Source organism: Pungitius pungitius, chromosome 6, assembly GCF_949316345.1.
Source record: "Pungitius pungitius chromosome 6, fPunPun2.1, whole genome shotgun sequence".
Classification (NCBI taxonomy): domain Eukaryota; kingdom Metazoa; phylum Chordata; class Actinopteri; order Perciformes; family Gasterosteidae; genus Pungitius; species Pungitius pungitius.
Window position 1 is genome coordinate 15,300,975 of NC_084905.1, and position 23,833 is coordinate 15,324,807.

Genomic DNA, 23,833 nt, shown 5'->3' on the forward strand with positions numbered 1-23,833 from the left:
AACTTTATTTTAGTTGAATTTAAAGGATTGTTCAAACTTGTTTACAAAAGATCAATAGGTAGAATGGTTTTACAACACGGATATACTGTGTGAGGATGAATTGTTGTCATAAGCAACATCTTCCAAGGTGTGATCTTAATAGAGACAAAACCACAATTGTTGACACCCAGAATGTCAGCTGCACCCCTCCTTAAATGCAAACACACAATGAACTATATAGCATGACATTCTTAGTGTGTGACCAGTTATCTCCACTCAAGATCATGAGAACAGCCAGGATGCTTCTTGAATGGGTGATTCCATGGCTCACCCTCTTCCTTGGACACCCAGCAGTCAGCACTGGTAGGTTAATTTAATAGAATGCGAAGAGAGATGCATACAATTCTACCTTATTGTGTAATTTGGACAATACAAATGAAAACAGTCCGTGTTTGTTTGACATTATTAATGATGTGTCTTATTTCAGTCATGATTCAGACGTCTGCCAGAATGCCAATCATTCAAGGTATTTCATTTTCAAAGATAAAGGATAACCCTAACCCTGAAAGTTATGTCAAGTTTGAAATTAAGTGTAATACATGATTTTTCCTCCTTAAACAAGAAGTGAGACCCGCTCACAATGACCAGATCTGCAGTACGTGGGGAAACTATCACTTCAAGACTTTCGATGGAGATTTCTTCCAACTTCCCTCTACTTGCAACTACATCCTTGCTTCCCAGTGTAAGGGAAGCTATGATAGTTTCAATATTCAGCTCCAACGGCAGGAGATGAATGGAGCCATAACCATTAAAAAGGTCACAATGAAACTGGAGGGGGCCGTTGTGGAATTAACCAAGACTTCCATCAAAGTCAATGATGAACTGTGAGTCTGCTTTTGTATTTTTTAACTGTGTATTTATGATAAGCGCACCACTGTTGTTTCCAGAACTTTTTTTGAGTCGTAGGAAGTAGGTCAACTGATATCAAAGATGTAGGTCTTTATTAACAATGACAAAGAGCAGCATATATGAGTGTATGTTTATTTGCACTGTTTGGAACACATAGCCACACTATTTTTCCAATCATGAATTCTCATATAGCACATTAGGGCTTAACTGTGCTTCACAGTGCATGAATAAACATATGAATAGCATTTGGGAGACTCTCTTGCATTAGAACCTTTTGCCCTTTTAAAAAAATTATCAGGAAGTTGTAAATATCTATAATAAAAATCCTGTCCCCACAACCCAAATGTTACCAAAGATTACTAAATTAGAAGGAACCATTTGAACCACTTACACATATAAATTCAGGGAGATATTCCCCCTTTGACTCACCATCTGGGATCCTTCTCCTTAGCAACACAACAAGAAATGCCTGTATTGGTGTTTCCATTAAGTGTAACTCCAAAGTCTTCCATTTGGCTACACACAATGTGTTACACCCAGAAATTGTAATTATAAAGTCAATAATGATCCATCAAATTTTCTGGATTTCATAAAGGACAAAATACATCCCACACATTTCCAGAATTGTCACTTACAAATGCAGTTCAACCAGGGTTGATGATCGCAAACCAGTACATCATCTGCGTATAAACTGAATTTATGCTCCTAAATGTATCGTTAAATCCTGTCTCCTCCTGATAATTTGACTTTTGCTTTCTAGCATTACAATCATGATTTGGTTGTCTGATCCCGCTCCCCTTTTCCCTATAGAGTCACCATACCATTCAGCCTGGTTGGCATTTCCATTGTAAGGGTCGTCTCCTACGTGAAAATTGAGGCAAAGCTTGGTTTGGTTGTCATGTGGAATGAAAAAGACTCTCTCTGGGTATGTGTATTCGTTATGTACTCATATTGCATACACATACCAAAGGCCTTGTATAACTATTTTTGATAAATGTTTTTGTTTCACAGCTGTTTTAGAGATTTGATAATTGACTAGTGACATAAAGAGTATAATATTAACTGTAGTTATAAGAGGTTTTAATTAATTTCAACTTAAATTCTCACACCGGTTTTAAGATTGAGCTGGATAAAAAATTCAAGAATCAGACCTGTGGCCTGTGTGGTGACTACGATGGAGTTCAGTTTTTAAACGAGTTCATCATATCAGGTAAATACCAAATACTAAGTCACAGATAATCTGCTCAAAATCATTCTTCCTTTTTGCTAAAAGCTCTTTTTGCTCTTGAAACAGGAGAATCTGTCCCTCTTGACATTTATGGTCAGTCCTGGAAAGCCGATGGTCCCATTGAAGAGTGTGAAATAACATCCTCTCCCGCCACCCAGACTTGTAGCAATCAAGTATGTGAAAATAGATTTGCCTTTCACATTATTCTATACATAACAATAGTCACGGTACATGTTTAATACTATACTTTTCCCTGCAGAAAGACGTCTGTGAAAACCTGCTGACAGGATCTGCATTCCACGACTGTCAAAAGCTGATCGATACTGACTCCTTCATTGAAGCCTGTGTGAAGGACCTGTGTCACTGTAACAGCAGCTCTTCATGCTTGTGTTCGACCACATCAGAGTATTCTCGCCAGTGCGCTCACGCAGGCGGGGTACCACAGCAATGGAAGACAGAACAACTGTGTGGTAAGACATTTTTTTATAATTAAACATGTTTTTTACTGCAGTTGCATCAGAATCACTTTTTCTATATCAAACTTTTTTTTGTGTTTTGTATAGAAAGAAAGTGCCCTTTTAACATGGAGTACAAGGAATGCGGTAGTCCCTGTACTGACACCTGCAGCAACGCTCAGAGAAGCCATGTCTGTGAAGATCACTGCATAGATGGATGTTTTTGTCCAACAGGTAAGTTGCCTGATATTAAAATCAGCTCAGATGATGTTTGTAGCTCAGCAGATATGAGAGGGGTCAGTTCTGCGCTTCACTTTTGCTGTTGGTGTGCAGAATGAGAAATGCATTATGTTAAATTAAATTAAAACAACAAGCTGTTGCAACAATAGATGCTGAAGTTACAAATCAGGCGGCAGGCTAGGAAAATCAGGAACAGGCTAGGTATTTAGTTGCCAATAAAGTTTTTACGTGAGCTTGTCACATTCACTACATTTGTCCTTGTCCTCTAGGTTAACTGTACTTACACAACTTTGTAGCCTAATGTACCTCAAATGAATACAGAAAATTGTCATGACATTGACAATGAGTTGTACATGAGGCGCATGGATTTAATGCAGTTTCATTTAGATATGAAATGTGATTTTCAGTAAAACTGTATGTTGTTAATTCATTTGTACTAAATTATTAATGGTGTTTGCACAGGGTGAGGATTGAGTTTACAGACTAGACTAATCCCGTCATTGTGTTTCTCCCAAGGGACTGTATTTGATGACATTACACATAGGGGGTGTGTTTCTGCGGACGAATGCTCTTGCTTACACAATGGAAAGCCATACAAACCAGGACAATCATATTCAAGCACATGTCAACATTGGTAATGACTTGCTATTTTAATTATTATGTTTAGAACATGTGCATTTAAATTGAGCTGTACAGTTGGACTGACTGAACTCTGTTCACAGCACCTGTGCGCAGGCTCAGTGGCGCTGTGAGAATGTAGATTGCGAGGGTACCTGCTCCCTGCTGGGCGGCAGCCACATCTCCACCTATGATGGCAAAACGTATTCTTTCCATGGGGAGTGCTCCTATGTTCTCTCCAGGGTGAGGCATTTAAGCTTAAATGGATTCATCCTTTAATCCACGTATAAAGTTACAATTTTTGATGGTAAGATCATCTTATCAAGTGCATTTTTTATCTTTTTGTCTTTAGGAAATGAATGGGTCTTTCAGCGTCATTGGTGACCTCGCCAGATGTAAAAGCTCAGAAAAATCCACTTGCCTGGGTGCAGTAACCGTACAACTGCCTAAAAACATGGTAAAATATGTTATATTATGGTTCTCTCTTGATAATGGGAAATTCAGAGGATGTTCTCCATTTCACATCAGCTGGAAAGCTTTAGGCTTTCCCTGAGGGTTTTACCATTCTATCCCTTTTTACACTGCAGATGATGGTAGTTGAAGCCAATGGACAGGTTTTGTACAACAACGTTAACACTCAGTTGCCCCTCATCACAGGTGAGGCGTTAGTTCTCATTAGTGCTCATACTCCGTTGAAATCGCAACATTTAATTGGGTTTGCTCAAATGAAATCTCTTTATTCAATGTGAAAATATTTTTCCCTGCAGATGACTTAACAGTCTTTAGCCCATCGACATTCTTCATCGTAATCCAGACCACCTTTGGGCTTCTTCTGGAGATTCAGCTTTCGCCCATTATGCAAGTCTACATCAAAGCCAGTGTTTCCAATAAGGGAAAACTCAGGGGTGTGTTATACTTCAATTTATCATTGTGTAAAATATCCACCTTTTGCAATTAGTAATGTTTAGATAATGAGGTGTCATTACTTTCATCCAGGACTCTGCGGAGATTTTAATGATGTGCAAGGGGACGACTTCATGACCTCGAATGGACTGATTGAGGGAACTGCTGGGGCATTTGTCAACACATGGAAGACCAAAACAAGCTGCTCCGATGTGACAAACATACTTGGGGACCCATGCCTTTTGAGCATTGCCAAGGGTAGGTCACAGTCTGTGTAGTCCATATCTTCATATAATTGTCCTTACCATATTAGCAAAAACATGTTCATTTTTCTTTGTAGAAAAATATGCCAAACACTGGTGCGCCTTGCTGTCAGACCCAAAAGAAATTTTTGCAAAGTGCCATTCTGTAATAAATCCAGAAGACTATCAGGCTGTAAGGTTTATTTATTTTTATTCAGTCTAATGTATATGTGTATGTATATGTGTTATTTCACTTATTTAACCATTTAAAAATGCCACCTATTAATTGAGCTTGTTTCTGCTTCTCTATGCAGTCTTGTGTTTATGACACCTGTGCCTTTGAGGACAGTGAGGAAAGCATGTGTGCTGCCATATCCTCTTATGTCCATGCGTGTGCTGCTGAAGGCGTCTTATTGAATGGATGGAGGGACACTGTATGCCGTAAGTTAAACCTACAATCAGACCAACTATCGATTTGAAATGAATAAAGTCCGTATTTATTGATGATATTCAAACAATATGTGGACCTGTATCCTTTCAATAGAGGAATACACGACCGGGTGCCCTGCTACTTTTGTGTATGACTACCAAATGACAAGCTGTGGTCGCACCTGCCGCTCTCTTAGTCAGTCAGACTCGACTTGTGAGGTTGAATTTACCCAGCCTGATGGCTGCGGCTGTGCAGAAGGAACTTACCTCAATGAGAATGGACAGTGTGTGTCAGAGTCCCAGTGCTCCTGTCAGGTGGGAAACCAGCTGGTACACCCCGGGCACATCTTCAAAGTCCATGGTCTAACTTGGTGAGTTTTTAAATGTTTCTGTTCAAATTAAAGCAGGACAAGGATTATCATAGGGATATTTTATTTGTCAGCTTACCAAAGCGAGAATAGAGAGAGATTGGGTTATACATTCACTAAAGGGCTCTAGCAGAAGGAGAACAGGGAATGTTAGGAGTCGTTGTGTGAGCCATCAGGGCTCCCGCAGAAGGATTCATTCTACCTGAACTAAATAATCCTGGATTAGTGGGTAATAAGTTGACGGTCAACTTGTATAGGGTATTGGTTATTTGGCACAAGGCTTCATTTTAAATAGCAAGTGGCTTCAATTGTATACCATAGTGGTGCCTCGAGAATCTCAACTGCTGAATACAAAGCTGAAGGCTGCATAAAAGGGGTATAACAAGGAAAACAAGAGTTGTTTTTACTGAAAGTGAAGATTTTTTGTTGTTTTAAACTGTTTCATATTATTATAGTATATATTATTTGGTTTTAAGCTCCAATTGCACTCTTGTCAATTCATATTATCATTTTAAAAGTTTGCCACAATGGTTCAGTGCAGTGATTCTCAACTGGTGGGTCGCGACCCAGTGGGTCGTTTTTAATCCTGTGATTTTATTTTGAAGGGACTTTTTTAATGCAGTGGAGTGTCGTTTTTTTTGCCGGCTCGTCCGTCCATGTTTTCAGCAGCGTGTGCCACGTTTGGTCAAACCATTCTGATATGGGGGAGACATTGGGTTTTTAGGATAATTTAACATCCTGAATATGAAATTCAGCTTATAAACTTGATTTTGAATAAATTTAAGTTGTTGAGAATGTTCCTCGATTTGGGTCGCGGCTTGTCATTAAGGGGTGATGGTGGGTCCCAGAGCCAGACCAGTTGAGAACCACTGGTTTAGTGGATAGAAAATGGTTCCGCGTTTGACCTCACAGTATAATTCCCAGGTCCAAAAAGTACTCAATGGATGGAAATACTAAACTGCCCTCATTAATTTGAATATTTTTGTATGTGTGATTGACCAGTGATTAGTCAGATGTACAATGCACAATGTGTTTAAAAAGTCCCCAACTTCCTGCAAACCGTCACGTAAAGTAATCTGTGTGGTCAATCACTCAAAGAGAAATACAGATCTAAATGCTATACCAGAGGAAACCACTATCCACTGTACACAGTTTTTACTTTCCAAGAAATGTACCAAATACGATTATGAATTGACCTTGCACGTCTCTCTATGTTTTTCAGCTTATGCCGTAGTGGACAACTAGAATGTACAGGAACGGAAATAACTGAATGTAAGTTCAAAATCAGGTCCAACAGTATGACCAACATCATGCATCCAGTGGTGTCCGTTGTAACACACTATTATTGTCACCAGCATGCACCGAGCCAATGGTTTTCTTCAACTGCTCAAGCGCGAAACCAGGTGACAGCGGCTCCGAGTGCCAAAAAAGCTGCCAAACATTGGACACCGAATGTGTAAGCTTGAGCTACTGGTTCATAACTGTTCTTGAACATTCTGCAGATGTATATTAAAGCAGCATGTTATCTTATCTTATTTGCTGTTATACTGAACAGGCCAGTACTCAGTGTATGTCCGGCTGCATGTGTCCTGCCGGCCTGCTGTCTGACGGTGAAGGAGGCTGTATTGAGGAGGAGGACTGTCCCTGCACATACAACGGCGATTCCTATAAGTCTGGAGATACTGTCCCTGTGGACTGCAATACCTGGTGAGGCCTTCATTCTTCCATACTGATGTAGGACAGGTCACTATTGTGTGTGAGTGTGTGTGTGTGTGTGTTCTGTGGATAACTGACTTGACATAACTTCATCTATTCAAATCATAGCACCTGCAAAAGCAGAAAATGGGAATGCACAAATCATGATTGTGATGGAACCTGCATCATATACGGAGAAGGGCATTACATCACATTTGATGAAAAGAAATTCTCCTTTAGTGGGGACTGTGGCTACGTCTTCACCCAGGTATTGCACAGACCTATATAGACTTTATATAGAATGTGTAAAAAATCGGTGTTGTAATACTGAAACCAATATCTTGCAGGATTATTGTGAGGATGGTATGAATGGTACCTTTCGGGTCCTGACTGAGAGCATCCCGTGTGGAACAACTGAGAGTATCTGCTCCACGGCTATCAAACTTTACCTTGGGGTACATAACAATTATATGCATTTAAAACGAATTTTTAATGGTGTAAAAAAATATTGAAGCCTTACAAATAAACCTGTTTTTTTTCAGAATAATGAAATTATTCTTTCAGAGGAAAATGTCAGAGTTATCAAACAAAGCCAAGGCGAGGACATACCCTTTAAAGTCCACAGTATGGGCATTTACCTTGTCATTGAGGCAAAGAATGGTCTTGTTCTCATTTGGAATAAGAAGACAACACTTCGGATCAAACTCAAGCCCACATTTAAGGTGGGTGAGGAGATGCTGACGCGATCAGATACATGTTGACATGGTTGCCATTTTACAAATTCTTGATTCTAGATCTTATTTCATCCCAGGGAAAAATATGTGGTCTTTGTGGGAATTACGATGGCAATATCAAGAACGATTTTACCACCAGAAACAAAGAAGTTGTTGTTGAAGCCTTTGACTTCGGAAACAGCTGGAAAGTGTCACCTACCTGCCCTAATGCTGACAGACACATGAACCCCTGCAGTCTGTACTCACACAGGCAAGCATGGGCATTAAAACACTGCAGCATTATCAATAGTCCAGTATTTTCTGGTTGCCATTCTAAGGTAAGAAGTCCAAAGCACGGTCTATTCAATTACATTCTGTATAAATATCATTCATAACATAACCCATATTTACATTTACAATGGTTTCTTTTAAAAAGGTGCCTCCACACAACTATTATGATACTTGTGTGAGAGACACTTGTTCCTGCAACACCGGAGGAGATTGTGAATGTTTCTGCTCGGCTGTAGCAGCGTACGCCGCAGCCTGTAATGAGGCTGGAGCCTGCGTAAAATGGAGGACTCCCACAATCTGCCGTGAGTGTTTTATTTGTGTTTCCATAAGGAGATTAACCAAAAAAGCAATGTGGCAGTACATTTTATTTTGAAGATATGATATACGTATGATCAAGCATTTTCTGATATTGTATGTTTTTTTTACTCTTTTCAGCTCTGTTCTGTGATTTTTACAACCCTGATGGAGAGTGTGAATGGCACTATGAGCCTTGTGGAAAACCATGTATGAAGACATGCAGGAACCCCTCGGGAGCATGCTACAACCACATTCCAGCTCTAGAGGGTAAAAATGACATGAATGTAATATTGTACACATTTTTAAGAGTTAGCCATGCTCTGTGTTTTATAGTAAATCCCATTGGTTAAGCACAATTGTGCTAAATGTTACAGATTTCTTTCTACCACACAGAGATTCTCACCATTCCTTCCTGTCTAAATGTGTTCTAAAATTTACAATAACATTTTGTAGGTTGCTATCCAAACTGCCCACCTGAAAGGTCGTATTTGGAAGAAGATACAATGCAGTGTGTGTCACAGAAAAATTGTGGTTGCTATGACAATGAAGGGAAGCATTATGAAGAAGGGGCAATCATGCCTCCAAAAGAAAATTGTTTCAACTGGTAGGTTACTTTCCATATTATCTAAAATGGATAAGTGTGAATAGCTAATGGAAAGTGGATGGATACATTATTTTCTGAATGAGATTTAGATTATAAAGTCTATTTTGCTTATGTAGTACCACAACATTTTATTTACAATCAAAATCCAGATAATACCCATATACAGTGAACGCTTGCTTGTTGCTTTATTTATGTATTTCTACATCTAAATCAGTCAATATTTAACATGGAAAAATATTGGCAACAATGTGCAAAAGAATGACTTGCTTCACCTTTATTCAAAACATGAGCATCATCTGTGCAATGATTCAAATGAAAGGTTTTGAATCACCACTTGTAAACTTAAACTTGCCTACTACCAATAGTTCCTATTCTGTGTAGTAAAAGGTAGAGTAAAAATAAAAATTAAATCAGCACTGATAACTTATCACATGGAAAGACGGCCGGTAAGTTTTCAAGCAATTTTTTGTGTTTGACAAGTGCATGGACCAAGCATTATCCTGTCAGGAGCTATGGAATTATGGAATGTAATAATTCAACTATTTACTTTATCAATGGAGAGTGATCAAAAACTCGAAGTTTAAATTTGTGTTTCAATTCCCCCCTCTCTTCTACCTTTTAGTCATTGTTTTTCAACAGAGGCTAAGTGCATCTATGAAATCCAAGGTGGGTGTGCTCATTTTTGGGATGTGAATGTGGTCATTACTAACAGATAATAGAATGAACATGGGAAAAAACAACTAATATTATTTGTTTTGCAGCTTGCACTTGTTCATACAAAGGAAAATTGTACCAGTACGGAGATAAAATCTATGAAACACATGATGGCGATGGAACCTGCATCACGGCTGTTTGTGAAGAAAAAGGAAATATTACAAGAATAATGGAGCCTTGTACTACAACTGCGCCCCCCGAGACATCAGCAACTGCACACACCGAGACATCAACAACTCCACACACTGAGACATCAACAACTCCACACACTGAGACACCAACAACAACAATCTTTACTTTTGGGACCAGTGGTAAGAATTAAATACTGTAAAAATGCATAGGTGTGTAACATTTACAAAATAAGCGGTGGGAGAGACTGTTGAACCTTTTTTTTATAATCACAAAGAGACCGACTTCAACAGTAACAACTAAAATTTCTCCTTCTGTAGGTGTGACAACTACCACATCCTCAGTAACAACCACAGAAAACCCTACTACAACCACCGAAAAACCCACAACAACCACAGAAAATCCCACCACAACCACAGAAAACCCTACTATAACCACAGAAATACCAACAACAACCACAGAAAATCCCACCACAACCACAGAAAACCCTACTATAACCACAGAAAAACCAACAACAACCACAGAAAATCCCACCGCAACCACAAAAAACCCTACAACAACCAAAGAAAAACCTACTACAACCACAGAAAACCCCACCACAACCACAGAAAAATCCACAACAACCACAGAAAACCATACTACAACCACAGAAATATCCACAACAACCCCCTGTTTTGTTTGTAAATGGACGGATTGGAAAAACAATGACTACCCCGGTGAAGACGGTGATGATCATGAATCCATTGAAAAGATTACCGATCCAGATCTGAGTGTTTGTAGTAAACCTCTGGAAATAGAATGCAGAGCAAAAGGTTTCAGTGATATTCCTTTGAAGGAGCTGGGTCAAAATGTAACATGCGACCCAACGGTTGGACTAATCTGTCGTGGCAAAGACCAAGGCATACCTCCTAGATGTAATGACTATGAAATACGAGTGAAATGTTGCATCAACATGTGTGAACAAACCACAACTACATCCTCTACAACCCCAGCAACAAGCACAGAAAAGCCCACAACACCAACATCAACAACAGAAAAGCCCACGACACCAACACCAACCACAGAAAAGCCCACCACACCAACACCAACCACAGAAAAGACCCCCACACCAAGAACAGCCACAGGAAAGACCACAACACCAACACCAACCACAGAAAAGTCCACCACAACTGCTACGACCACAGAAAAGCCCACCACAACCACAGAAAAACCCACAACAACCACAGAAAAACCCACAACAACCACAGAAAACCATACTACAACCACAGAAATATCCACAACAACCCCCTGTTTTGTTTGTAAATGGACGGATTGGAAAAACAATGACTACCCCGGTGAAGACGGTGATGATCATGAATCCATTGAAAAGATTACCGATCCAGATCTGAGTGTTTGTAGTAAACCTCTGGAAATAGAATGCAGAGCAAAAGGTTTCAGTGATATTCCTTTGAAGGAGCTGGGTCAAAATGTAACATGCGACCCAACGGTTGGACTAATCTGTCGTGGCAAAGACCAAGGCATACCTCCTAGATGTAATGACTATGAAATACGAGTGAAATGTTGCATCAACATGTGTGAACAAACCACAACTACATCCTCTACAACCCCAGCAACAAGCACAGAAAAGCCCACAACACCAACATCAACAACAGAAAAGCCCACGACACCAACACCAACCACAGAAAAGCCCACCACACCAACACCAACCACAGAAAAGACCCCCACACCAAGAACAGGCACAGGAAAGACCACAACACCAACACCAACCACAGAAAAGCCCACCACACCAACACCAACCACAGAAAAGACCCCCACACCAAGAACAGCCACAGGAAAGACCACAACACCAACACCAAACACAGAAAAGTCCACCACAACTGCTACGACCACAGAAAAGCCCACAGAACCAACACCAACCACAGAAAACCCCACCACAACCACAGAAAAACCCACAACAACCACAGAAAATCCCACCACAACCACAGAAAACCCTACTACAACCACAGAAAATCCCACCACAACCACAAAAAACCATGCTACAACCAGAAAAACACCCACAACAACACCCTGTTTTGTTTGTAAATGGACGGATTGGAAAAACAATGACTACCCCGGTGAAGACGGTGATGATCATGAATCCATTGAAAAGATTACTGATCCAGATCTGAGTGTTTGTAGTAAACCTCTGGAAATAGAATGCAGAGCAAAAGGTTTCAGTGATATTCCTTCGAAGGAGCTGGGTCAAAATGTAACATGCGACCCAAGGGTTGGACTAATCTGTCGTGGCAAAGACCAAGGCATACCTCCTAGATGTAATGACTATGAAATACGGGTGAAATGTTGCATCAACATGTGTGAACAAACCACAACTACATCCTCTACAACCCCAGCAACAAGCACAGAAAAGCCCACAACACTAACATCAACAACAGAAAAGCCCACTACACCAACACCAACCACAGAAAAGACCCCCACACCAAGAACAGCCACAGGAAAGACCACAACATCAACACCAACCACAGAAAACCTTATTACAACCACAGAAAAGCCCACCACAACCACAGAAAAACCCACAACAACCACAGAAAATCCTACCACAACTACAGAAAACCCTACTACAACCACAGAAAATCCCACCACAACCACAGAAAACCCTACTAAAACCACAGAAAACCCCACAAAGACCACAGAAAATCCCACCACAACCACAAAAAACCCTACAACAACCAAAGAAAAACCTACTACAACCACAGAAAACCCCACCACAACCACAGAAAAACCCACAACAACCACAGAAAAACCTACTACAACTACAGAAAACCCCACCACAACCACAGAAAACCATACTACAACCACAGAAATATCCACAACAACTCCCTGTTTTGTTTGTAAATGGACGGATTGGAAAAACAATGACTACCCCGGTGAAGACGGTGATGATCGTGAATCCATTGAAAAGATTACCGATCCAGATCTGAGTGTTTGTAGTAAACCTCTGGAAATAGAATGCAGAGCAAAGGGTTTCAGTGATATCCCTTTGACGGAGCTGGGTCAAAATGTAACATGCGACCCAACGGTTGGACTAATCTGTCGTGGCAAAGACCAAGGCATACCTCCTAGATGTAATGACTATGAAATACGGGTGAAATGTTGCATCAACATGTGTGAACAAACCACAACTACATCGTCAACAACCCCAGCAACAACCACAGAAAAGCCCACAACACCAACATCAACCACAGAAAAGCCCACTACACCAACACCAACCACAGAAAAGACCATCACTCCAACACCTACCACAGAAAAGACCACTAAACCAACAACAGCCACAGAAAAGACCACCACAACTGCTACGACTACAGAAAAACCCACAACACCAACATCAACCACAGAAAAGCCCACTACACCAACACCAACCACAGAAAAGACCATCACTCCAACACCTACCACAGAAAAGACCACTAAACCAACAACAGCCACAGAAAAGACCACCACAACTGCTACGACTACAGAAAAACCCACAACACCAACATCAACCACAGAAAAGCCCACTACACCAACACCAACCACAGAAAAGACCATCACTCCAACACCTACCACAGAAAAGACCACTAAACCAACAACAGCCACAGAAAAGACCACCACAACTGCTACGACTACAGAAAAACCCACAACACCAACACCAACCACAGAAAAGCCCACTACACCAACACCAACCACAGAAAAGCCCACTACACCAACACCAACCACAGAAAAGACCTCCACACCAAGAACAGCCACAGGAAAGACCACAACACCAAGCACAGAAAAGACCACCACACCAACACCAACCACAGAAAAACCCACCACACCAACACAAACCACAGAAAAACCCACAACACTAACCACAGAAAAGCCCACCACACTAACACCAACCACAGAAAAGACCTCCACACCAACAACAGCCACAGAAAAGACCACAACGCCAACACCAACCACAGAAAAGACCTCCACACCAAGAACAGCCACAGGAAAGACCACAACACCAACCACAGAAAAGCCCACTACACCAACACCAACCACAGAAAAGACCTCCACACCAAGAACAGCCACAGGAAAGACCACAACACCAAGCACAGAAAAGCCAACTACACCAACACCAACCACAGAAAAGAACTCCACACCAAGAACAGCCACAGGAAAGACCACAACACAAACCACAGAAAAGCCGACTACACCAACACCAACCACAGAAAAGGCTTCCACACCAAGAACAGCCACAGAAAAGACCACAACGCCAACACCAACCACAGAAAAGCCCACCACAACTGCTACGACCTCAGAAAAGCCCACCACACCAACACCAACCACAGAAAAACCCACCACACCAACACAAACCACAGAAAAGCCCACAACACCAACAACAGCCACAGAAAAGCCCACCACAACTGCTACGACCACAGAAAAGCCCACCACACCAACACCAACCACAGAAAAGACCTCCACACCAAGAACAGCCACAGGAAAGACCACAACACCAAGCACAGAAAAGCCCACTACACCAACACCAACCACAGAAAAGACCACAACACCAAGCACAGAAAAGACCACCACACCAACAACAGCCACAGAAAAGACCACAACGCCAACACCAACCACAGAAAAGACCTCCACACCAAGAACAGCCACAGGAAAGACCACAACACCAAGCACAGAAAAGCCCACTACACCAACACCAACCACAGAAAAGACCTCCACACCAAGAACAGCCACAGGAAAGACCACAACACCAAGCACAGAAAAGACCACCACACCAACAACAGCCACAGAAAAGACCACAACGCCAACACCAACCACAGAAAAGCCCACCACAACTGCTACGACCTCAGAAAAGCCCACCACACCAACACCAACCACAGAAAAACCCACCACACCAACACAAACCACAGAAAAGCCCACAACACCAACAACAGCCACAGAAAAGCCCACCACAACTGCTACGACCACAGAAAAGCCCACCACACCAACACCAACCACAGAAAAGACCTCCACACCAAGAACAGCCACAGGAAAGACCACAAAATTAACCACAGAAAAGCCCACTACACCAACACCAACCGCAGAAAAGACCTCCACACCAAGAACAGCCACAGGAAAGACCACAACACCAAGCACAGAAAAGCCCACTACACCAACACCAACCACAGAAAAGACCACAACACCAAGCACAGAAAAGACCACCACACCAACAACAGCCACAGAAAAGACCACAACACCAAGCACAGAAAAGACCACCACACCAACACCAACCACAGAAAATACCTCCACACCAAGAACAGCCACAGGAAAGACCACAACACAAACCACAGAAAAACCCACAACACCAACACCAACCACAGAAAAGACCCCCACACCCAGAACAGCCACAGGAAAGACCACAACACCCAGCACAGAAAAGACCACCACACCAACACCAACCACTGAAAAACCCACCACACCAACACCCAGCACAGAAAAGACCACCACACCAACACCAACCACAGAAAAGCCCACAACACCAACAACAGCCACAGAAAAGACCACAACACCAACACCAACACCAACCACAGAAAAACCCACCACACCAACACAAACCACAGAAAAGCCCACCACACTAACACCAACCACAGAAAAGCCCACCACACTAACACCAACCACGGAAAAGACCCCCACACCCAGAACAGCCACAGGAAAGACCACAACACCCAGCACAGAAAAGACCACCACACCAACACCAACCACAGAAAAGCCCACAACACCAACAACAGCCACAGAAAAGACCACAACACCAACACCAACCACAGAAAAACCCACCACACCAACACAAACCACAGAAAAGCCCACCACACTAACACCAACCACAGAAAAGACCTCCACACCGAGAACAGCCACAGGAAAGACCACCACCCCAACAATTACCACACAAAAGCCCATCACAACCACAGAAAATACCACCACACCAACATTTACCCCTGAAGTTGTAACAGATACTGTGGTTACAAAACTACCAACACAACCCCAAGTAAATCACAACAAAACCACAGTGGGAGCGTCTACTCATGCCACAACAACTCAACAACCAAGGACCCCACTAAAAACTACTCAGTACACAATCTCAGGAACGCCCATTACTGAAACTCCAACTGTAAAACCGCCAACTCCTCAGACTTCAACACCAGAAACAACAACTTTATGCTCCTGCAAATACATACATAAAACATTTCCTCCAGGTAAGCAATTGGTTATTGCAACAGTTCTTGTTTGTTTGTTTTATTATTATTAATATTTTAGTCATGGTTACACCTGTCCTTAGAATGCAACTTGGTTCATCTGATCCATTACAACTACAGCCTAAACTTCAAGTTATTCATGCTCTAAGCTCAAATCCTCCTTGCATTGAGATTTATTTTCATAATCCATAACCTGAGTTGCCATACATTCGTTTTGGATGTTTTTCAAAACTCAATTTGCTAAAATGAATCTAAATTTCCACAGCACATGCATTCCAAACGTTTGCTTTATCTCACCATTTCATATTAGATTAAGAAGACATTTTTCACCTTTTAACTGTCAGTGGCTCCTTCTGGTTAAATACTGCTCCTGCACAGTGGATGGATTAGTTAATGGAAAGTTCAGTCCCGACGGCATTCCCACTGATGTGTATCACCAACATTTTTCATTTAGAGAAATTCATCATAATGTACAGTCAATTTATTTCTGATCAAGGATCTAGATATATATACCTAATATTTTAGTGGCCATTTATAAACCTTTAATGTTATTCAACCAGTATTCAACAATGTTGCATCACAAAGACAGCTGTAACTCTGGCACAGCTATTGCTTTTCTCATATCATTAGTTATTTGGGATTTAACTGCCTTGGTTTTTTTTGTCTTGTAGGAAGCTTCATGTACAATGAGACTGATGGAGAAGGCTGGTGTTTCACTGCATACTGCAATTTGAGTTGCAATGTTGAGAAGCGAGCTAAACCATGCAATCAGACCACGACACCAACTCCTATTACCACCAGAACTGCCTCTACAATCGTTTTATCCACAGTGGAGCCACGCAAAAACTGTTCATTTCTGCAGCCACCTCGAGAGGTATTTGGGTTCAGTTAAACAAGGAACAAATCATCTTAACTGGAATTATTAATAGCGTATCTATTCTGAGAGAGCCTAAAAAAAATTTCAATAACAAGGCAATGAAGACAGTCTAGAATAGAGTAGAAGTATCTTATACCATTATACTGTAGATCTGCATTGAAAAGGGGGGTCAATGGTTGTTTAATCTAAATGAATGTATTATTTGCCCCATTAGCTCAATCAAAACTGAGGCTAATTTATTTGGAATCTCATGGCAAATCACATTAATATACAACATGAAAACACTTTTAACCGCACCAGAAGATCAACTCAAAAAAGACAAAATGAGACAAGCAAAGTGATTTAGACATACATGAAATTATTTTTTCAACTTTCAGGATGGTGAGGTATGGAGTCCAAACAACTGCACCACAGAAACATGTGATAAAGGAAGAGTAATAACATCATATGTGCCATGTGGACCGGTGTCCATGCCTGCATGTGATAATGGGTATCCACCAGTCAGAGTTTATGATGAAGGAGGCTGCTGTTTCCACTATGAGTGCCGATGTAAGTTCAAGGGAAAACTTCTTTCAACACCACAAAAACAACATTTTCTCTCAATGTAACACTGGATGTCCTCTCATCTCGTGTTTACAGGTATTTGCAGTGGCTGGGGAGATCCTCATTATTTGACATTTGACGGCCAGTATTACAGCTTCCAGAGAGACTGTACATACGTCCTCTTCAAAGAGATCACCCCTAAATACAATCTAAAAATTCATATCGTCAACGAGAACTGTAATTCAGATGGAACTGTGACGTGTGTTAAGTCCTTGATCGTGTTTTACAATAACTATGAAGTAAATCTTACACAGACGAGAAACCCAACTTCAAATAAGGTACATTTTGCCATAATAAATGTAAACTAGAATTACTTTATTTGAATATATTTAAATGAGTAGTTGTGCTTAGTGCTAATGATAATGACAATTTCTTAGGTGTCAATCAACGGCAAGCAGGTAATCCCAACCTACTCTAATGATGACTTCATCATAACAAGTACAGCAATTGAGCTGGTTATGAGAATCCCGAAAATTGAAGGCGTTGTGACGTTCAAAGGGCTTGTGTACAGCATTGACTTGCCGTTTTCCCTTTTCCACAACAACACGGAGGGACAGTGTGGTAAGTTGATAACCAATTTGCTGTAAGAAAAATAGAATAGTAGTTTGTACGTCAAATTCATAGATGAAAATAAGCAAACGGTAGTAGATTGCATATGAGCCAATGCATGTACCACATGTGGTAACACTTTGCTTGTAACATCTGTTATGTCCCTATTTACTTTCACAAGGTACCTGTGACAATAACAAGACCAATGACTGCCAATTACCAAATGGCGAGATTAGGCCCTGTTCTCAGATGGGTTTGTGGTTTGTACCGGAAAAGAATGGATCATGTGAGAACCCATCTCCTCCTTCGCCGACACCAACACCTACAGGAAAACCCTGCAAACCTGTTATCTGCGAAATTCTGATGAGCGAGTAAGAGCTTACAGAAGTGAAATGAAAACCGTAGGTCAATTCACTCTCGAGGATCATTCTGATTAACAGCTGTCTTTCTCCTGATTTGCACAGTGTGTTTAAGGATTGCCACAAAGTGATCTCACCAAAAACATTTTACGAGAGCTGCAAATTTGATGTTTGCCACAATGCCACCAATGGTTGTTCCAGTATGGAGGTCTATGCCGCGATGTGTGCTGAATCGTCTGTCTGTTTACCTTGGAGAAATGCTACAAAGGGAACGTGTGGTAAGAGAGGTTTAGTTTAATAGAAAGCTAACAGGGTTATTTTCAGATGTCCACACTACCTATAATTGTGATGTTTAAATCCATTTTCTTTTTTTGTAGAACACAAATGTTCAGGAAATAAGGTCTACAAGCCTTGTGGGCCAACAGTTGTTCCAACTTGCAATGCAAGGTATAGTAATTGCTCAATTCTAGTGTCAATGTCATAAATCAAATAAAGTCATTAGCCTGTCAATTAAACAAACTAAAAGAGTCTGTAACCATGGTAGCAGCTCTGAGACGCTGTAATTAGGTTGAATCAAATGCAACCATAAGAATGCAGCATAGTGATCCTTTCCATCATTGCCATCTTTGTTCTGCTTGACAGATTATTAGAAAGTTATTAGTTTATAAAACAAGGTCATATTTTGATTTGACGATGGGAGTAGAAGAATGGGGAATGCATTAACAAAGCCGTAGCAAACTGATCTTCAGGGGAAACACTTAGCGGAAACTTGCGCTTCACTGCCTTTTATTCTATAAAACTTACTGCCAATATAAATAATTAATTGTAAATAAATAATTTCTCTATTCATGGTTTTCAAATTCAGATACAATGAGAAGAGTGAACAATATTGCCAGCAAGGAAATGGCCCAAAAAATGAAGGCTGTACCAGGGTCATAGAGGGATGTTTCTGCCCAGAGGGATTGACCCTGTTCAGCTCCAACTCTGACCTCTGCGTCTCATCTTGTGAGATCATTTTATTGTTGTTTTTTTTACTGTTATTGAAAAATATAATTTTTGGTGAATGAAAAAATGTTCAGGAAAAATATTTGTTTTGTATTGTTAAAGGTTGCACTGGACCGGATGGCCAACCTAAAAAGGTAAACACTACCATACATGACTGATCATCGTTTTTCGGACAGCATTGGTTGCCGACACGTGACGAGCTTTGTTCCGTTTCCCTCCGACAGCTGGGTGAGACTTGGCAGAGCGACTGCAAGCAGTGTACCTGTGATAAGAACTCGCTGAATGTTCAGTGTGAGCCTGTCACGTGTCCCACTCAAAAGCCGCTAACATGCACCGAGGAAGGAGAGGTGTTGGTGAAACGCAAAGTGGACTGCTGTGACAGACTGACCTGTGGTGAGTTGTTCAAAGTAAAACATCTTTACCTTCCGACAACATTTAATAGAAGGATTTATGGATAATTTTGTGTTCTCATAATGAGGAGGACTATTGGATTTGTGAAAATACCGGCAATTTGTTCCTTTTCTGTATGATGTCTGTTTAAAACAAGAGAAAATACATCATCAAAAAAATGTAATGGAAATCAAAGTAAAAAGATATTAGCTCAAACATTATTTTGAAATTGAATCAATTGAATCAGTTGGTAAAAAATGTTGATCAATCAATGAAGGTATATGTTTGTACTTTAAGGCAGGTAACAAGTCTGTTTTCTTTGCCTTTGACATGACTTTCCTTTCAACCATCAGAGTGCGATAGGAACCGCTGTTCTTTGCCAAAACAGAAGTGCCAGCTGGGCTTTGAGTTGGAGATCCACATGTCCAATGACACCTGCTGCCCATCTTACAGCTGTGGTAAGATTTTAACATGGATTTCAGTTTCATTTGCTTATATTGCCAGTGTGTGAAAGACTAAATAATGTGATTATCTATGCCATTATTTAAATCTAGTACCCAAAGGCGTCTGTGTCTTCAATGAGACTGAGTACAAGGTAAGGAACATACTGTATACATGTATATCTTAACTATTAAGAACATAATGCATAACAATTTGAATATGATAAGAATGTGTTACTAAAACTACAATCTTTAACTGAGGTATTCTATAAATTAACTACTATCTTAATGATAGCATTAAAGTTAAATATACAGTATATTCTAATTTTTCTGTATTTTCACATGGTTTTTAATTTAATTTAACCTAATCTGACTGGCCATCATATGATATACAGCTCAGACTTTGCAATTTATTGTTTACAGCCAGGTATGGATTTCTCCAAAAGCCCATGTGAATCGTGCAGCTGTACTAAAACTCTGGATCCCAGAAGCCAGTTGAACGCCATTGAGTGTCATGTGAAGCAATGTGACCCACACTGTCCAGAGGTACGTCTTACCTACAGCAATGCAGGATTTAATCAACTAGGAAGCCAACAACGCTATATAGTGTACACAATGCAAATATTTGGGTTTTATTTGCACAGGTTGAGACATACATATGTCTCTGAAATTTCTGCCGACTTCCAAATAAAACAAAATTGGGATGTCATGGTAACAACTGATAGTGTTTTGAGCAGAACATACAAAACTGCATTCAGCTCATGTTGGTGGCAGCAAAAATCTCAGGGATAAACATCCTAATGTATAGTAATAATAATAATAATAATGTATTTTATTTATAACGCACTCTTCATCAATAAATCCCAAAGTACCACAGAGCCAGCTAAAACATAATTATATTAAATTATAGTTAAAACATACTTAGAAGAAAGTAAATACTACTTAATCATAATTATGTATACATTTCATTTGTTGTACACCATTCTGATTTGTTTTTAATAATAGGGCCATGTGTATGAAGACCAACCTGGACAATGTTGTGGGAGATGTGAACCAACAGGCTGTGTGGTGAACGTCACAGGATTCAAAACGAAAATTATTAAAGTATGTACGGTAAAATTGGAAACAGAAATCTGTGACCTTGAATCTTTGGACCAATCAATGCTTATGTTCACTAATTGACCTCTTCCACACCCCGACAGCCTTCGCAGTCTTGGTCCCCACCAAATGATAACTGTACAACGTATGATTGCCAGAAGGTGAACAATGAGTTCATAACCTCTAAAAAGCAAACAGCATGTCCTGCATTTGATCCAGAAAACTGCGTTCCTGTAAGTATAATCCTGCCCTGAAACAAGCTGAAGTTCTTCTTTCTCTCTTCTATAATCTTTGGTAATTAATCTGAACTGTTGCTGACTTAACTATTCCTGAATCCTGATAATGCATTGTGTTCCATGCACAACATGGGTGACATTTCTGGTAAATGGGATGAAATTGGCCAATTAGAAAAGAATGAGCTGAAATACACAAATATAGAATTGAAGAATAAATTGCATTATATATTCCATCAGTAATCATGTACACATAACTCAAAGGAGAGACTGTGTCATTGTGTTGTCTATCTGCATATTTTACCATCTGTATTGTCAATATATCACAGGGAACTGAACAAAGTAGCATCAACGGTTGCTGCAAAACATGTAAGTATAAGTCAATAAAATGTATTCAAATGCCACAATGTCACTTTAGTCCTTTTTTACTTGGAACATTCCTCAACGGAGCCAAAAATAAATTGTAGGGATGCATTTTTGCATTAATATCTTGATTTCATGATGTGAAAATTTGTGTGGTTCACAGGTACCCCAAAATCCATCTGTCAATTGACCACCAACACCACATATCTGCACACAAATACATGCACCTCAGTCGTTCCAGTGGAAATTACCGCCTGTGCAGGACCTTGTGGGGACTCCTCATCAAAGTGAGATTTAGAACAAAATATCTGAGAGATATGCGGCACAAACTACTCAATAATGCTAAAAAGCCCTTGCTCAGTTTTCATTTGACGTTTCAAGTTAAATATTTGTTCACAGCAGGTGACTGATACTGAACTGTCTCTACCTACAGGTACTCTGCGGACAAAGAGCGTGTGATGCATTCATGCACATGCTGTCGAGAAATAGCGACCAGTAAGAAGGAGGTGGAGATGATCTGCACTGATGGACAAAAGATGCAGCACTCCTACATTTTAATTAAGAGTTGTGGTTGCCAAGCAGCTGACTGTCGGGACATGATAGACTAAGTGCGAGGCAACAAACTAATCTTACCTAAAGGGCAAAATTAACCACCATACTCATATAAACTTTAACAATTTCTCTACAAAAATCATTAGACACCAGGACTCAGTATGTTAAGACACACACATCAGTGTATTCAGTGGCTCCAATTACACCTTTTGAACAGAAGACATTTTCTAAACCTCATACTGATCGTAAAGTGCCTCGTGATAACAGCATATATTTCTGTCCTGGTCTGTCACTTAGCTTTTGAAGAGGATTTTTTTTTTTACAATGTGGTGATTTTAATCTTAAAGGGTGTTTCTTTTACTTTCACTTTAATTGACGTGAGAAATACGAGACTTCATAATACATTCTGATCTTACAGTACATTCCAGCAATATTCTCCTTTGGGTACGGGATTGTTTGTGTTAATATGTGAAAGATTTAAAACATAGATTTGAATTTTTAATGATTGTTGGTCATTATTTCAATCAGCACTTTTAACATAAATGAACTCACTACCCATTAAATATACACTGTAAATACAAGAGGGTTCGGAATACCAAAGTAATCTTTGTCTAGTATTTTATGTATCACACTCCTGGAAATATATCTCTATTAAAATCTAAGGTTTACTTGCAATTGTGTATTCTTGTTTTTTTTTTTTTTTAATCTCAGTTAATTAATTAGGATTTGTCTTAAAATGTTTATGATGAACTGTTTATGGTGAAAATAATCTCTTTACATTAATTTAAAAAAATTATTTTGCCTATAGCAGTCCACTATATTTAATAGTTAATAGTTATCGTTATTTAATACATGTTATTTATGTTTTTCTATTATTTTGATGTGTGGTCGGTTGCTATCATTCCATTTACATTGTTTGAATCAAAGTCTACTCGCAAGAGTGAATCAACGCAGGAAATGCGTTTTTTGTAAGGGATGATTCGAAAGTTAAAAGATCTTAACCTTCCTTTTGTATATCTTAAGCAAAGTTATATTTACTGTGTATTCTATCATCTATTATCTATTATCTATTCTTGGCACTGGGTAAAAAAAACTGTGAAGCAAATATTTTACTTTATTCAGTAATATACACCTAAATATAAACGGAGTATAGACAGAAAACTATTTAGACGGATTTTACCAAAATATATATATATATATATGTATATATTTTTAACAAGTTTAACATCATCGTTTGGATTAGATTTTATTTGTAGTGTTGATACAGCTAAATGTTCAATAGGGAAACATCTAACATAGACA

At 39.9% G+C, this 23,833-nt stretch overlaps 1 protein-coding gene across 1 annotated transcript; it reads left to right on the plus strand.

Moving 5' to 3' along the window:
- The first annotated feature begins 264 nt into the window (after positions 1 to 264).
- On the plus strand, positions 265 to 23,202 carry LOC119195993 (mucin-5AC-like). The gene is made up of 48 exons (XM_062562992.1): positions 265 to 342; positions 467 to 505; positions 602 to 863; positions 1,699 to 1,813; positions 2,008 to 2,098; positions 2,183 to 2,289; positions 2,376 to 2,586; positions 2,680 to 2,805; positions 3,328 to 3,445; positions 3,534 to 3,672; positions 3,782 to 3,886; positions 4,017 to 4,086; positions 4,197 to 4,334; positions 4,426 to 4,590; positions 4,673 to 4,767; positions 4,889 to 5,015; positions 5,119 to 5,374; positions 6,594 to 6,643; positions 6,727 to 6,827; positions 6,927 to 7,078; positions 7,196 to 7,334; positions 7,414 to 7,521; positions 7,609 to 7,788; positions 7,878 to 8,117; positions 8,216 to 8,372; positions 8,506 to 8,634; positions 8,821 to 8,971; positions 9,594 to 9,637; positions 9,733 to 9,996; positions 10,135 to 16,062; positions 16,734 to 16,936; positions 17,317 to 17,488; positions 17,579 to 17,820; positions 17,920 to 18,103; positions 18,273 to 18,462; positions 18,556 to 18,728; positions 18,828 to 18,897; positions 19,316 to 19,455; positions 19,558 to 19,589; positions 19,680 to 19,848; positions 20,199 to 20,303; positions 20,400 to 20,440; positions 20,709 to 20,831; positions 21,291 to 21,389; positions 21,488 to 21,616; positions 21,946 to 21,985; positions 22,143 to 22,266; positions 22,413 to 23,202. The coding sequence occupies exons 1-48, from the start codon at positions 279 to 281 to the stop codon at positions 22,585 to 22,587; spliced, it is 12,282 nt and encodes a 4,093-aa protein (XP_062418976.1). The 5' UTR covers positions 265 to 278; the 3' UTR covers positions 22,588 to 23,202.
- Positions 23,203 to 23,833: the final 631 nt, after the last annotated feature.

Excerpts from the sequence above, each read along its gene's own strand:
- LOC119195993 (XM_062562992.1), top strand. The coding sequence starts at position 279 with ATGCTTCTTGAATGGGTGATTCCATGGCTCACCCTCTTCCTTGGACAC. Across the intron at positions 7,789-7,877 it reads AACTCAAGCCCACATTTAAG|GGAAAAATATGTGGTCTTTG; the intron begins GTGGGTGAGGAG and ends ATTTCATCCCAG. Across the intron at positions 9,997-10,134 it reads CTTTACTTTTGGGACCAGTG|GTGTGACAACTACCACATCC; the intron begins GTAAGAATTAAA and ends CTCCTTCTGTAG.